General features: G+C 40.3%; 1 protein-coding gene across 1 annotated transcript in view; it reads left to right on the plus strand.

The window, feature by feature from the left end:
• Positions 1 to 3,312: 3,312 nt before the first annotated feature.
• Positions 3,313 to 17,573, plus strand: part of dedd (death effector domain containing) — a 26,420-nt gene continuing 12,159 nt past the window's right edge. The window contains exons 1-2 of the mRNA XM_076081683.1: positions 3,313 to 3,643; positions 16,175 to 16,803. Coding sequence (XP_075937798.1) covers positions 16,239 to 16,803 — 565 coding nt within the window. The 5' untranslated portion in view covers positions 3,313 to 3,643; positions 16,175 to 16,238. The remainder of the gene's footprint in view (positions 3,644 to 16,174; positions 16,804 to 17,573) is intronic.

Consider the following 17,573-nt stretch of genomic DNA (forward strand, 5'->3'; position numbering starts at 1 on the left):
CTGAGGAAGTGTTGACAGTTGTGCAGCACTAGTTGGCTAACGTTAGCTATAGCTAGCCACCACACCATATGATTGACAGGAGCCGCGAGAGCGCAGCATTACGGAAATCCTTCCCAGCTGTGCGCAAGCTGTCTGTGCAGCTGAACACACCTCTACCTGCCTCAGCGGCCTGTGAAAGGCTATTTAGCATTGCAGGACTAGTCTTCAGCCCAAGAAGAGCGAGACTGAATTCTCGCAATTTTGAAAACCAACTTCTTTTGAAGATGAACAGGACATTTTTCAGTTTCAATTAATGACTGGGTTGCTGCTTTAGGTATTGATCATGTTTTGATATTTGAGTCATTTTGTGGATGATCAGATGGAGTTATGATGGTAGCAGTCGCCCAATTGCAGATTCAGCTTGAGCAAAACCTTTGCCTATTGTGTTCAATTCAGTTTACAAGGCAGGCGTCCTTTTTCAAAACACTGACCTGATGCATCAAGTGGATATTTTTTGCTGAACACATTATGCATTTGCCCTCTACATCCTCTAGTCGGAATGAGCATACTTATAAACGCACTGTTGCAACTCCTTCATAGTGTCATATTGCTTTTCGGAGAATTATGATGATAAGTTCATAGTAGATGCAAAAGTATACTTATGTACAATATATTATGTTGAACATTGTTGCTCCTGGATGGATCACAGCCAACCCAATTATTTTCAACACAACTCCTTGTCCTTGGTGATGGTGCCACAGCACTTAAAAGAATAAACTTCATAATTCTCAAAATTCTGACGCTTTGCTTTTTTATTAACAGCATTTACTTGTACTTTTACTTTCAATACTTAAGTACATTTAATATCAGAAAATTACTTTTGATACTTAAGTACAATAAATTAATACTCAAGTAGTATTCTAATAGGTGACTTTTTACTTTTACTGGAGTAGTTTTCCAGTAAGGTATCTTTACTTTTACTCAAGTATGGCTTTTGAGTACTTTATACACCACTGGTAACAGGTATGTCATTCAAATGTATGTCCGATTATTTACTACTGTCAGCCTATCCCAGGGGAAGAGCTCTCTTACGTCTCTTTAGGAGACTACGAAGGCCCCCTCAGAGATAAAAAAAACACTGGACTTTGGTCGGAATGTACAAAATACAAACCAGTTTTATTTGTTTTTTGCAATAAAAAGATACAAGTTTACAAAAATGGATAATGTAAAAATAAGTCAAAGAAAAGACAAAAAGTCAAAAGTTCAAAAGACCTAAAGAACCTCAAAGAGCTACAAAACCTAAAAACCTCAAGCCCTCGATCCCTTGTTGTCTCCTTCAATATACAGCGGGTAAAATAAGTATTGAACACGTCACCATTTTTCTCAGTAAATATATTTCTAAATGTGCTATTGACATGAACTTTTCACCAGATGTCGGTAACAACCCAACTAATCCATACATGCAAAGAAATGCAAACAAATTAGTTCAGAAATTAAGTTATGTGTAAAAAATGATAATGTGATATTAAGCAGGCCAAAGCATTAAGACTGTTGTGGCGCGTTTAAGACCTCCCCAATTACGGAATTGCTTATTGAGTTGGGAGAAATGTCCTTATGCTTATACTGGGAAAAGTGGTGCTGATCAAACCCTCCCAGTTAAAAGTCTTTTGCAAGGTTCATGGAATTCTAGGGGCAAAATCAGAAACGAGCGATTTTTTTACATTATAAATCAGTGGATCAAGAAATTGAGAATGGAACAGGCAAGCATAGCAAACCACGTGGGATGGTTATATGAACCATTTTGGGTAATGTAAGAGTGGACATTGATCTTAACGTTTTACAAGAAAAGGAACATGGAGTGATAGGTGATTATTTTAACAGAACAATCCTATTTGAACAGGCATGTTTTCCTGGAATGTAGTAAATATAACTCGGACAGATGCCTGTTTTATTAGTGATGATCAGACCTCGGAGTTAAGTAATTTTCCATTTTTTGGCCAGAGTGAGAACCACCATCTGATCTCAAAAGCAGACTCTCCTGTTATGTTGTGGGTCAAATTGACCCGATTCGAAGTTTGAAAATCTAGAAAAAATATTTTAAAGTACTTTTTCTGTATGAAACTTCTTCTGCTTGCCTTAATTAGTGTAATCAACGTTTAAAAAAAAAAAAAAAGGTTAATATCATGTAATTTGCAACCCCCACCTGCAGGTTTATATTACAGAGATGATGTTTGGGTCAATTTGACCCGGCAGTGAAAGTGGAGGCTATAAGGGGTCAGATGTGTCAAGTTTAGACTATTTCTTTCTTTGAAAATGTGAGACAAAGTATTTCTTGCTGCCTCCCACCATATTTCACCGCATTTCACACACGCATACACACACTCTGTCTCACTACCCCACCTGTGCGAAAAATACAGATACTATTTTGACTTTGGCGGCAACCTTTTATTTTCCCGCGGGAAAACTCCGCCCACACTTAGCAGGGGAGAGCAGGGCGAAACATACAAAAGTGTTGCTTGGGAGTCCTACCAACATTACACTCTGCAGATACATACAACACAGCAGCTTACTGTAGGACAACATGAGCAACAGAAACAAAAAGCCCAGGAGGCTCTGGAGCACATCCTTGATCACGACAGTAAAATAGAGGAGGATGTGTCTGAAGATGAAGACCATCTTGAGGTCAATTCAGATTATAATTATAATTCAGACATTCTTGTCAAAGAATTATGAAATACAGTGGTCATCCTCACCCAATACACGTCAGCCAAGACTGTCTGCCGAAAATATTATAAAGACAGTGCCAAAATGTATTTGCACACCGTGACGACATGTCACTCGTGTGCTGTGTAGACACAGATACACAGACAAACGCATACAAACATACACACCTCGTTCATTGTGCTAATCTCTTGTTAATTTTTGTAAATGTCTGTTTCTTAACACTATAAATAAACATGTATTTTTCATGAAAACGAGTGAGTTATCCTAATCTATGGAGGGGTGAATAACTCCATTCCACTAAATACTGATTGGATTGTTGGTAATGGTGTTGGTGATGAGGTACAAACTATCTTTTTTTGGAATTTTTGGTTTCTGACAACTTTTGGATGACTAAACATGCACCGGGTCACATTGACCCGAGAACATCATTGCTGTACCTAGGAAACGAACATAACAGGAGGGTTAAGTTTCTGCATGATGCAGGGCACTATGTGAAAACATGTGTGACACGACAGTTAACTCTGTATCCTGCGGAGGGCAGTAATACGCTTAACAGCGTCTACACTGCCAGAATCTACACGAAGAAAAAGAAAAGGAACACCGGAACTGAACTGAATTGTGATCTGGAAGGTCTTTCATTTTAGCTGAAGAACGAAACTTGTCTGCTTATTTTTCCCACGATGTATGTCTGAGGACCAAAACCATTGAACAAACTGTCACATCTGGCCTGAAATAAGCCGTCTTGCACACCACGAGACTGGAAACACATCGTTACATGTCAAGCATTTATCGGGTACTCAATCAAAACAACAAAACGGAGCTGTTTTCTGCCCTGAAAGAAGCTTTGCTGTGCTATCAGGCACTGGGAAGCTAACTTTGCGTTAGCTGCCTACCGAACTGATACCGGTTGACTCGTCAAGAATATCCTAAAGGACAGGAGGTAATGTAAAGTTGATTTCTTTTGTTTGTCTGCTTTACTTGGTTTTATATAAAAAGTTCGTTTGGGTAACGGTAACGCTGGACTAAGGCTGGAGATGATCAGTCACAACAAACCAAGACGCAAACCAAGGGTGTGATACTATGCGCAGATCTACTGTAATGTTGCAGCAAATTCTTAACTATTTAGTCGCAAGTAGTGGACCAGAGACCAGTTTGTAACGTTAGAGCCCACACATCAATATCTTGCATCTGCTTCTAATTTCTAGATAACTATTTTTACCTTGCTAGCTAACTTCCGTAGGACACCTAGCATTAGCTAACGTTAGTTGTTAGCGTGTTATATATCTTCCTAAACAGCTGAATATGTTATAACAGTGTATAACAATGAGTGTGTGATTGTTTGTTCAGTCTATAATAGAAACTCTCAATGAGCTATTGAAGTGGTAACATAGCGTGCTTGCAAATATGTGGCTGTTTACATAACTCTGTTTTAGTTCGCTAAATTAGCCTTGGCTGACATTATGGAAATTGTATTCCAAACGGCCTTATGATGATAATGGTAATTTTATGTTTTCACCATTAATATTATATTGATATTAATAACCGTGCTTTCCTGGTGACAGGTCTAACTTTTTACAGTGAAACAAGCCTATTTTCAGAATCACAAATTGATATATCGACAAATACGTCTGTGCAGGCAGGTTGGACAGCTTTGTCAGGACTGTTACTGCCATTAGCTTAGCTGTGCTTTATGTTCAAGGTATAACGTTAAACCTGTGTTGTCTGACGCACATTCATGTGGTCTCTAAAACCCAATTGCTGTGCCCTCAGAATATTTGGTTTAGAGGAATAGTTAACCCCTATAATGACCTTATGTTCATTAATTACCTTCCGCTTGTTACCTTGATTTCTTGAAAAAAAAAAAGATTTCTGCATACTAGTTCATTTAAAATCAATGATAACTCAATAAATTCACTTGTGCACAACTTATAGCAAAGGGGAAGTCTACTCAAAAGATTAATTTGTGCCAAGCTCAAACACAGATGGAAACCAACTCAACATAATTACAACTTAAAATGTACAAGATGTCACATTTTCAGGTAGTAACGCTCACATATGAATACAACTGCATTGTTACAATTTCGTTTTTTAAATTAAGTAATATAACAGCATGCCCTTTTTAAAGGCAGTAAAAGTAATAATCAAAGTAATACAAAATTAAAAATTTGTATCTACATTTTAGAGAAACAACATAATATGTCACAGTGAAAGTTAATTCTTTCAAACATCTCTCTTCTGGAAAGCAAATGTTTTAGGCATAATGGCAAACTTCACCGAGTTCAGGTTTCCCAATGCAGTGTTTCCTCTAGGTTTACAGCTTTTTTTTGTGGGGGGGGGGGCACCGACACAAACACTTAAAGGAATCAATATAGTCAATATAACAACTGAACAATTATTTGAACTGTACATTGAACTAACCATCGGACAACTGTGGGCTCAAATGATGCAAGGACTGTGTTCCTGAAATGACATGCATCATCAGCATTGAAGAGCCAAACATGTTATTGATCAAATCATAACAGAATAAACCATTTTTACCTGCTGTCAAACTTGACTGGCGCTGACAGGCTATTCTGTGATGCTCAGACGCCATGTTTGTCCTTTCTGTAGGACTGGCAGGGAGACTCTATAAATGGCCGGGTCTGGTTTCCTCTCACAACTGCCGGTTTATGCTGTCTACATAATCGACAGAACATTCCTAAAACCGAAAAGAAAACTGAAATAATCCCCTATTCATTCTCTATGTACTGTAGAAAATGAATAGGGGGGGGGCAGAGCATGCAGCACTTGGGCTCTGTACTTGGACCCGGAGCGGGAGAGCGAGTGTTGCCATCTTCATTTAAAAAAACGCAGATATTGTTGTCTATTTTCAGGTGGTTGACGCAACATATTTTCCGACGCGCGCTCTCTGTCCGCTAGTGGGAGTTTGCTCACCTGTGTGTGCGCACGTGCCTGTGTGTGCGCATCGGGGCTGAACTCCGCCGTGCGCGATACAGAGAGCAGAGGAGAATTATAAATGCGCGACCATGTACAGACAGAAATGACATGCCGTTGTGTAAATAAGATAAATAAAATAAGTCTATTTAGTTTGTTTAATAAAAAAACAAGGTATAGACCTGTTCTATAGGAAAAGTAACCTTAAATGACTTCTGTTGTGATCTGGTGCTATATAGAATATAAAATGAAATTAAAGCTGCGAGCAGCATTGATCGGGCCCTCGCAACTTCACGCATGTCGAGGGTACTGGCAGGACTCTGGTTGACGCGGCCATACATTTCTGTGACCATCATATACTGCGTGCACGACTCGGATGATATTTCCTGCGTCGACCAGCAGCGTAGCAAGATCATGTTGCCAGGTCTTAAGCCTCAAATGTTTTGAGTGTACCTCCGATACAATCATAAATTTAAGCCTGTTTAGATCATTAAGAAAATGAATGTGTGTGAATGCGCTTCAGTGTTTGTAACATAACAGACTCTCAGTTTACTGGGATGGTGTTCAACTCCCTGCAGTGTCCTACTGATTGTATTTGGACTTACATGAAAGTTAACAAAACAGTAGTGCCATTTGCTTTAACTTGAACCCTTAATTTAACACTGTTTTCATTTTAAGCTCTTCTGTAACTTTAGATTGTAGTGTAAAGCATTCATTGTAACATTTAACCTGATTCTCATGAAGAAGCTCTGGACAGATCATTTATACTAATGCCCACTGACATGGTTTGAAAATCCATTGTTATCTAACTTTTGCTCTCCAAGCATCTTAGTTTGCACATATTTAGATCAGAGAAGTCTTTTTCTCATGGTGTGCCCACAAACCCTTTTAATAAGTTCAGTGTTTGGGCCGCTGTAATTATAGAATCCTGCTTACGTCCGTGCTTATCAGTAGGTGGCGCTATGACTATGAGTTAATATTGGCATGCAGAAGTCCTAAAGTTATGACAATCAACAAGCATGTCAAGTTTGGGACAGTTTTGACAAAGTACAGTTGAGTTACAACAGTTTGATGGATGATGGTGAACCATGTAAAATGGCTGCCACACCACACGTGAAATACATAACAAATTCAAAATGGCTGACTTCCGGTTGGATTTAGAGCATGGCTCAGAGAGACTTTTTTTTAAGTCCACATGTGATACATGTGCCTACTTAATTTTGTAAATCTATGTGAAACGTACTGCGAGGGCTGCTTCGTCGAAATTTTGTAGGGGGAGCTATTAAGCAGATTTGCCACTCTGAACGAATAAAGTCATGTTATATAACTACATTTTGGGCTTGTAATCTGTGCACAATAATGACCTTGTTAATTTAGGACGGTAGAATGAAATGACGCGTGGGAGAGGTTGCGGTGAGAAGACGAACAGCGATGGAGAAATATTTGAAAAGTAAAAATGCAGACTCTCAACTGGGCCCTGGACAAAATAACCCAGATGAAAAGCCTAGTAAGGATAAAAATTTAGAGACATGTCATTAAATTGTCAGCATATATCCGGCCCTCGGTACAATGGCCCGCGAGAAAATATCATATGTTTATCAAAGCTGACCCGCCACACCACAAAGCTCCGGGACGAAAAGTGGCGATGTGAGCTGGCTTTTTTGTGCAACATAACAAAGCAATCACAGGTGTCATATGTGATGAAAATATATATTTCATATGAGTTTTTGGCGTAACCGTTTCAAATTGCCTCGATAGCGACCCCTACAAATATTCAAAAACCCAGCCCCAGCGCTACGTTTGACCTACATGTATGAAATTTGGTAGGAACATGTATCACATGGAGACTTAAAAAAAGTCTCTTGGGACCATGCTCTAAAATTAACAAGAAGTCGGCCATTTTGATTTTTGTGTTAATTGTCCCTTGATTTCTAGTCGCTATACTTTAACAAACTCCTCCTAGGGACTTTGTCAGATCCACTTCACATTTGGTCAGTACAATCTAAAGACCTTTGCAATTAAAAGTTCGTCAAAGCTTTACGTTTGATGGAATGGCGTAGCCGTGGCGTGGCGACCATTTTATGTGATTCGCCATTAAACAAGCTGATGTAACACTGGACTTGCTCAAATCAGTCCCAAACTTGCCAAACTCATGGCCTGAGGATGTCTACAAGCCAATTTTCACTCAAAGTCATAGCGCCACCTACTAGCAACAGGAAAACAGCGTTGTGTGACAAACGGCCTCCGATTTACATTAGTGCAGACCACAACATTTACATGATGTGGTCTGCACTTGATATAGAGCAACATAATGCATGTTTTCGCGTTGTCCGATGGTCGAAGACATTCGCGGCCGCGTCTGCTGGCGTCCCGCCAGTACCTCTGAGACGCGGGAAGGTGCGTGGGGCCGTACATCACTGCTTGCAGCTTTAATTTATATTTTAAATAGTTCTGGCTCCAAATAAAGAATATTTAAATGATTCAAACTTCAATTTAGTTGATGTCCCCACAGTGTTGAATGTCGGGATGAGAATACTAAGGGTGCTTCGCTAAGGATTTTTGCAAGCAGAATTGGCTGATCTGATCACCGATTAAGGGGTGTATTTGAAGCCATTACTCGATTCTGCTCTTTGTGTGTGTGTGTGTGTGTGTATGCGCGCGCCGGTCTAGGTGTCTTGGAAGATTTTAATGTCCCATACCTCCGTGCATATGTTAGTGAATGAGAATCGTTTGTAACTGAAAGGTGTGTTCCTCTATAAGGAAATGCTTTTGCCTAGAGGTCTATAACAGAAAAAGCGGTAAAGTTGTTCTAAAACATAGAAGCAAAGCCCTTGAATAATAATAATAAAAACACTGACGAAATTTAGACAAAATTGTCCGTGGTAGAAGACAAAAAAGTCACGCTTTTTTAAAGTGTTTTTACAGGAGTGACAATGATTACAAGAAAGAAAGAGGCTTTGGCTGGGAGTTGGTGAATGTTGTGTCCCCGAGATATAGAATGTAATTCCACTAAAGAAAGAAATGGTTTGATATCAAAGTTTATGCAAAAAAAAGAACAGACCAGAAGTAAAACAAGGAAACCAATGGAGGAGGACAAGGACAACAGATCTGTCAGCCCGAGATAAGACTCATGAGAAACACGTCTATTTATTTATTATTCTACACTAATCATTGTCTCTCCTATATTCATTCTGCAGCAGCACTAGGGGGGGGGGGGGGGGGGGGAATCAATACAGCATAGTATCGCAATATTGTATCGATACACGGACGCCAAGTATCGATCTTTTATTATATAAACTATAAAAAGAAATTTACTGGAAAAATCAAATCAATTGCTTTTTCAGTCCACTAGATGGTGCTGAGTTGTTTTCTGGTGAGGTCAGCAGAGGTGCCGGGTCAGCGTGATTGGTAGGAAGTTGGTCAAAACAAAGATAGAGACATTGGACAAAGAAATCAGACATCTGGACTTATTTTGGATTTTTTAACAAGGAAGGGAAGAAGGACATGGATATGACACATTGTTATGACTAGGGATGGGTATCGTTTTTGTTTTTTCCTGATACCGGTGCTAAAACAATACTTTTAAAACGATACCGGTGCCTGAACAGATACTTTTTTCTTCAAATTGAACAATATATTAACTGTTTAAAGTGTACTATAAATATAAATAAATGCAAAACACTTGGCTTCAAACTACAGCTTCAAACTTTTTAACTTCAAACTATGAACAATATATTAACTGTTAACAGTTTACAGTATACTTAAATAAATACAAAACACACACACACACTCTGTACACACACTACAGCTTCAAACTTCAGCAATTATTTTGCAGAAATATGAGCATATTTGCCTTCTCTGGCAAAATACGACACGTCTCATGACTTATTTTATTTTACCAGTTGGTGGCGGTAATGCGCCAATTCGTCATTTGCCAACCGCCACTACACCTCGAAGAAGAAGAAGCTTTCGCGTGCCTGTGGATGTTGTGCTTATGAGCGCCAGCGCTAAGTACCCCGTTGTAATAATACTATGAGTGAGGAGCGGAGGACCGAGGCTATCGTTACCTGCTGCCAGGACGGAGTCATCAGAGTAGTGTAAAAAAAAGTATTTCAATCGGCTCAGGCACCGAAATCTGGGTTGCGTTTCGGTCCGGTAGATACCGGTCGTATAGGAACCGGTGCTATATTGGCACCGCTTTTCGGTACCCAACCCTAGTTATGACACATGGATATGATTCCGTCGCGGCGTTTTTTCGCCGACACAGCCGTGCCCAAGCCCTACAGAGAAGTGAAGCTTAAAGTTGAGGAGTCTTTGAGTACAGCAGAAAGAGTTGCATTAACTTGCGATGTGTGGACGTCAAGCGCAGTGGATTCCTATGTGACTATAACAGCACAATATCTCAGGGGACGGGCGACTGCTGTCTCACGTTCTCCAAACTAGAGCAGTACACATAAGTCACACCGGGGCAAACATTACAGACCTCCTGCTAAATGCAGCACTGCTGTCAAAAACCTGGTGGTTGTAACCGACAACGCTTCTAACGTGGGCGTTGCCGTTCATTTAGCGGGATTCCTGCATGTGAAGTGTTTCGCTCACACACTGAATCTGGCCTCACAACGGGGTTAAATCTGCCAACAGTAGCCAGGCTCATGGGGAGAGTGCAGCGCATGACTGGCTCTCTGCCCTCGACGTCCACGCATCGCAAGTTACACTGAGTTATATAACTCTTATATCCTACTTATATAAGTTATAGACACGTTTGCATTCAGTTACGTTGGACTATGTAGAAATACAAACAGTTGAGTTTGTCAGGTGCATGCAACATTTATGACATTGTTGGTCAGTCTGTCTGCTTGACAATCCTATTGTGCTGCAATAAAAATGATTGAAGTGAGATGAACAGACTGAAAACTTTATCTTAATAGATAAAACATGTTGACACAGTTTTCCTTTGGGGACATAATTTGAAGTTGAAAAAGTAATAAAAAGCAATATATGTTGTCGCAATACTCAGAATATCGCAGTATCACGGGACCTCTGGTGATTCCCACCCCTAAGCAGCACATGCAGCAGCTTGTGTCTCATCAATTGCGACTGGTGCAGCCTCGGTAAAAACACTGCAAACGGTGCAGAGGACAACAGATGTGAAAATAATGTTGTCGGTACCACTTACAAAAAGGCTCGGTTGTGAATAGTATTTTACTTTTTGTAGGATTGGATTCCAGTGTTGGCTGTGAAGGACAGCTTTTATAGGCTACTCCTTATTTATCCTTTGTAATGTGTTTTTGTCTGTTGTGGACTGTGTCGTCTGTATGAGTCTTTGGGTGGCAAATGAGTTTCCCCACTGGGGATTAATAAAGTTCTCTAATCTAATCTAAATCCACCCACTGCTTAATTTAGAAAAATTAAAAAAGGGCAATCAGACCACAAATGAGATAGTCATTACTACCCTCCGCCTCAATCCCCGCTGCTGTGAGACTGCTTCGCTGGGAGGAGAGCGTGTGCTAGCCTCAGAGAAGGACTGGTGCATCTGTAATCTCCTATCGGCAGGGAGCAGGTACCCAGTTTGCCACGAGCCCGCTGTGCAAGTCAATTCAGTTAAATTTATTTTTGTTTAGCCCAATATCATAGATCACAAATTTGCCTCGGAGGGCTTTACAATCTTTAGAATAGACAATGTCCTTTGTACTTGGACCCTTGCATCGGAAAAACTACGGGGAAAGAAAAAGGAAGAAAACTTAGTGAGAGCAGAGATCCCTCTCTGAGTGGGCTCTATTGCTAAAATAGTTGTCACAAGTACAAAATGAACATCATAACAAATTTAAAGCTGAAAGCAGCGATGATTAGGCCCCCGCATCTAAGCGCACGCACGTCAGCAGTACTGACAGGACACCGGCTGACGCGGCCTTGAATGTCTGACCATCAGACACCGCGTGTATGAGTAAGAAGTTTTTATTCCTGCCTGATATATGTGACACATCACACCATATTCCACCACTTCCTTTATCCACTATGTGGCACTAGGGAAAATGAGCAAGAATGCATTATGTTGCTCTATATCTAGTGTCGAACACATCATGTAAATGTCACGAAAAGTGGATGCTGTTTGTCACATAACGGTAATTTCCTGTTGGCTGTGTGAAAATTGGCTTGTAGACATCCTCAGGCCATGACTGTTATCAAGCATGGCACGTTTGGGACAGATTTGAGCAAGTCCAGTGGAGTTACATCAGCTTGTTTTTTTAATGGTGATGAAATGGCCGCCATTCCATCAAACATAAAGCTTTTGATAATTTTTAATCACAAAGGTCTTAAGATTGTACTGACCACATTTGAAGTGGATCTGAAAAATTGCCAAGGAGGAGTTCGTTAAAGTATTCCTGTTGGGTTTAGAGCATAGTCCCAAGATACTTTTAGTCTACATTTAATACAGGAGCCTGCCAAATTTCGTACATTTAGGTTAAATGTACTGCGAGGGCTGCTTTGTGAAAATTTTGTTGCGGGCGTTATCGAGCTACTACATGGTGATGGCCGTAATCCAAGATGGCAACGGCGAAATCAACGAACTCGAGGCTCCAAAACCAATGGGTGACGTCACGATGACTACGTCCACTTCTTATTTACCGTCTATGGTCTATGCTGCAGCTAGCAGCTGTTACAGTGGGGAAAAAAAGTTTTTAGTCAGCCACCAATTGTGCAAGTTCTCCCACTTAAAAAGATGAGAGATGCCTGTAATTTTCATCATAGGTACACTTCAACTATGAGAGACAGAATGGGGGGAAAGAATCCAGGAAATCACATTGTAGGATTTTTAATGAATTAATTGGTAAATTCCTCGGTAAAATAAGTATTTGGTCACCTACAAACAAGCAAGATTTCTGGCTCTCACAGACCTGTAACTTCTTCTTTAAGAGGCTCCTCTGTCCTCCACTCGTTACCTGTATTAATGGCAACTGTTTGAACTCGTTATCAGTATAAAAGACACCTGTCCACAACCTCAAACAGTCACACTCCAAACTCCACTATGGCCAAGACCAAAGAGCTGTCAAAGGACACCAGAAACAAAATTGTAGACCTGCACCAGGCTGGGAAGACTGAATCTGCAATAGGTAAGCAGCTTGGTGTGAAGAAATCAACTGTGGGAGCAATTATTAGAAAATGGAAGACATACAAGACCACTGATAGTCTCCCTCGATCTGGGGCTCCACTCAAGATCTCACCCCGTGGGGTCAAAATGATCACAAGAACGGTGAACAAAAATCCCAGAACCACACGGGGGGACCTAGTGAATGACCTGCAGAGAGCTGGGACCAAAGTAACAAAGGCTACCATCAGTAACACACTACGCCGCCAGGGACTCAAATCCTGCAGTGCCAGACGTGTCCCCCTGCTTAAGCCAGTACATGTCCAGGCCCGTCTGAAGTTTGCTAGAGAGCATTTGGATGATCCAGAAGAGGATTGGGAGAATGTCATACCAAAATAGAACTTTTTGGTAAAAACTCAACTCGTCGTGTTTGGAGGAGAAAGAATGCCGAGTTGCATCCAAAGAACACCATACCTACTGTGAAGCATGGGGGTGGAAACATCATGCTTTGGGGCTGTTTTTCTGCAAGGGGACCAGGACGACTGATCCGTGTAAAGGAAAGAATGAATGGGGCCATGTATCGTGAGATTTTGAGTGGAAACCTTCCATCAGCAAGGGCATTGAAGATGAAACATGGCTGGGTCTTTCAGCATGACAATGATCCCAAACACACCGCCCGGGCAACGAAGGAGTGGCTTCGTAAGAAGCATTTCAAGGTCCTGGAGTGGCCTAGCCAGTCTCCAGAAAATCTGTGGAGGGAGTTGAAAGTCCGTGTTGCCCAGCGACAGCCCCAAAACATCACTGCTCTAAAGGAGATCTGCATGGAGGAATGGGCCAAAATACCAGCAACAGTGTGTGAAAAGCTTGTGAAGACTTACAGAAAACGTTTGACCTCTGTCATTGCCAACAAAGGGTATATAACAAAGTATTGAGATGAAGTTTTGTTATTGACCAAATACTTATTTTCCACCATAATTTGCAAATCAATTCTTTAAAAATCAGACAATGTGATTTTCTGGATTTTCTTTTCTCATTTTGTCTCTCATAGTTGAGGTGTACCTATGATGAAAATTACAGGCCTCTCTCATCTTTTTAAGTGGGAGAACTTGCACAATTGGTGGCTGACTAAATACTCTTTTTCCCCACTGTATGTAGTTAAATTCAGCATTTTATAATTCTACTACCGCCTACATGCAGAGAAAGCAAGCTATTATTTGAGTGTTTTGCAAGCGTGGTGTCCAGTGGCATTGTCAGCCCTATGGAGAGGAAGTTTAAAGTCACTGTTTGCGGCTTTGAGGAGGTCGATGAATATAAAACAGAAGATTTTCTTTTTCTTATCAATACTTATTTCAAAAGAAACTGTACATGAACAAAAGCATAAATGCTCTCCAGTACGACAGGGAATTACAGCCACCTGGCAGAGCTATGAGTGTGAGAACAGACAACAATGAAAACAAGTGAGATGTGTGTTGACCAAATTTCTTAATCTTCATAATCTAGTAAAACTTTGAAAGTGCTCATTTTTAAAGTATATTTGATGTGTGTGAGCGTGAAAGTATGAAAAATTAAACTTCTTACTTTTAATTTGTCTGTTTAAGTGTGTGTGTGTGTGTGTGGGAAATATAGGGAAAGATCTTAAGCATGAACTATTTTTTAAAAAGAGTACAAAAAGTTCCTGTAACTTAAAAACCAATCTACTTCCTGTTCACACCGGCACCCACATGTCAAGTATACGCGAATGGTCATGTGATATTTGTATTCTGTCATGCTAGTATGGATGGAAATAATTTCTAAAATGGTGCTGAAACTGTCATGTGGACAGAGATCTTTTTTAAATTTTATTTTATATAACGTGTGCATGTAACCTAAGAGACAGGTAGATGACTTTAATGTTTTAATTTGTCATTAATGAATGTCATCAAGTCGCTACTCCTGAGGATTAACATAGCTCAATAGAGCTGTGACTCTCTGTCAGTCTGGCTACAGTGCCATGGGAACCTGGAGTTCGCTCTTATTTTTCAGTATTAATGTCGAGTAATAGGCAGCTCTGGCATTACGGAGGGCCTTCCAATACGTTTAAAGAACAGCTTGCCAGACTAACTGAGATTCTTCCAAATTGGGGGAACATCATATCCTTTTACAATTTTTGTTGATATTTGCTTTAATTTGAGGGTTATACCATGAAGCTAACTTCCTTTGTTTTATTATCTTATTTTTTAGAGGGGCAATAAAGTTGAGTGTTATACGCAGTGAGCCTGTAGCACTATCGACCAGATGATCAATCTGGGACAGACTAAAGTTAGCAAAGTTGTATTGAGACATGTCATTCAATTCAATGTCAATGGAAACACTTCCTTATATTTAGTTACAACACTATCAGATAGACTTCTAGAGTAGAAACTTTATTCTAATGGCGTATAGTCTTGTAGTTAATGGTCTGATAAAAGAAGATTCTGTGGAAAGACTATTACATGTTCTTTTTCACTGCCATATGCAAGAACAAGGTATATTTTCTGTAACCGGTGTAAAGTTAACATGATAAAATGGTGGGGTTAGCAATCTATAGTTGGCTAACTAGCCAGTTGCCAAATGAGCTGCGCTGTGATTTTTATGTCCCAAACGGTCGACCCTATATCATAATTGGCCTTGCAAGATTAGGGCTGATTTAAAACAGCAAATGGCATGCAATTATGATTTTTCTAAATTTGTTAATAAATGTCAATATTAACACAAGCATTGATTTGTTTAATCAAAATATAGTATTATTTTGTTCATAACTTAAAAAACATGTTTGAGTGTCCAATTACTCTTTAATGTAGTTCAGGTGAGAACTGTACACATACCTTAGGCTGGATGTAAAAATGGTGGCTGTAATGAAAGACTGAGACCACTGCAGTTTTAATGTAAGTTAAAATACTTAACACTGCAATGGATTGGATGGAGACAGGTATTTTTGTACAGACTTAACTTCATACAATATGAATTACATTTGTATTACACTGATAAAACTGTTTTTGGCTAATCCTGCTACTGTAAATAGGTCATGTGTCCAAGTACTTAATCACATTTTTGCAAAAATCATTTAAAGATCTCATATTTCCATAAACTGTCCTGCTCATTGATTTGTCCATTGCCCGCAATAGCCTAGTACAGCCAGATATATAAGAAGTATACCACAATATAAAACATTGTTGACAAATGTATCTCACAGTATATAATGTGTTATCGCCCAACCCTAGTATACACAATTGCCACCTTCATAAAATACGTACCATTTACTGTGTTATAATGAGGCTCTGTTCTGCTTCTCTTAATGTTTAAGAGGACTGTGGAAAGTCCTGCACAGTTGTTTGCAATTGTATCATGTTGTTAGTTATTGATACATAATGATGGCCATCATGATGATTGTAAAACCATATGTGATTCCCCACCCCCACTCTCCATACATAGCTCATCAGTTGGAGCAGACGAAGACAGCAGGGGATTCAAGAACCCCTTATCATCTGGCCCTGAGATGACATCACAGCAGCCACAACTTCCCAATGCTGTTATTCCTCCCCAGCTTGCCCAGAACTCCTCTGCTCAGCAGGCCCGACCTCACATTCAGGCCAATCAGCTGGACTCGAGTCAGAGTAGTGCAACCGCTGGGCCTCTGGATCACAGAGCTCTGACAGGTAGGCCAGGCTGCTCAGGTGTGGCATCAGCAAGCGGAGAAGTGGCCAACAGGAACGTTCCTGCCTCCTGCACCAACTCCAGCTTGTCCAAAAGAAATGGGGACTTCGAGCCATGGCCTGAGGAAGCAGTGGACAATTCCCATGGGCTTTACTCACTTCATCGCATGTTTGACATAGTTGGAGCCCAGCTAACCCATCGGGATGTCAGGGTACTGTCATTCCTGTTTGTTGACGTGATTGACGAATATGAGCGTGGTGGCATCAGGAGTGGACGGGATTTCCTGCTTGCCTTAGAGCGCCAAGGTCGCTGTGATGAGACCAACTTCCGACATGTTCTCCAACTTCTAAGGATTATCACCCGCCACGACCTATTGCCTTACGTCACACTCAGGAAACGGCAGGCTGGTGAGTAATGTACTGTCATCACTATGGTCACACTAGACTTTAAATATATAGTTACTGGACAGTTTGGTTTGAATGTCTTACGGTTTGTGGGACCCACTCTGTTCTAAGAACTCAAGATGGCAGGTCATGTAGTTTTATTTTATGCAACATAATAGAGTGCTGCATGGAAGTATTTTTGTAGGCCAACCCGGAAGTTAGCAAACCTGGTTCCCTCGACAACATTTTGGAATATTGCAGAAAAGACGCTCCATGGCAAAGAAATGTTAATGATACTTACACGTTATGTTCAGCAGGATAATTGTCACAAATGAACAAAAATGTGATGATTGTTGAAGCTTAAATGCAATCGCCAGAAGTAACAAGCTAACGTATAATCTATAACCTAACCTATGAACAAATCACACCACGGTCGCATGACTTCTCGTCACCACCGCTAAGCTGAAGGTGGACTACTGTTCGGCATGATGCCGTTTTGTAGTCTCATTTGGCAACTTGTTACAACAGGATTTTTTATGGCTTCAAAATTCTCGAGTGGGGTATTCACTAATTTATTTTGTGTCGTAGAAAATCTGTTAAGCTTATGTTAACCACAGGCCTAATTGAAGGAGCTAACCAAAATACATTTACAAAACTCTTAGACTTTGAGACGAGGTATCCAGAAGTGCAAAAATGCTCACTCATTTCTGAGTTTTAGGATTCATTCCTGCAGAACTCAAGACATTCTAGAGTTGCCAACTTTTCCTTGGCGTGTCTTGATGAGCCATGAGGCC

This window comes from Anarhichas minor, unplaced genomic scaffold, assembly GCF_050575085.1.
Source record: "Anarhichas minor isolate MPS153535 unplaced genomic scaffold, ASM5057508v1 ptg000086l, whole genome shotgun sequence".
Lineage (NCBI taxonomy): Eukaryota > Metazoa > Chordata > Actinopteri > Perciformes > Anarhichadidae > Anarhichas > Anarhichas minor.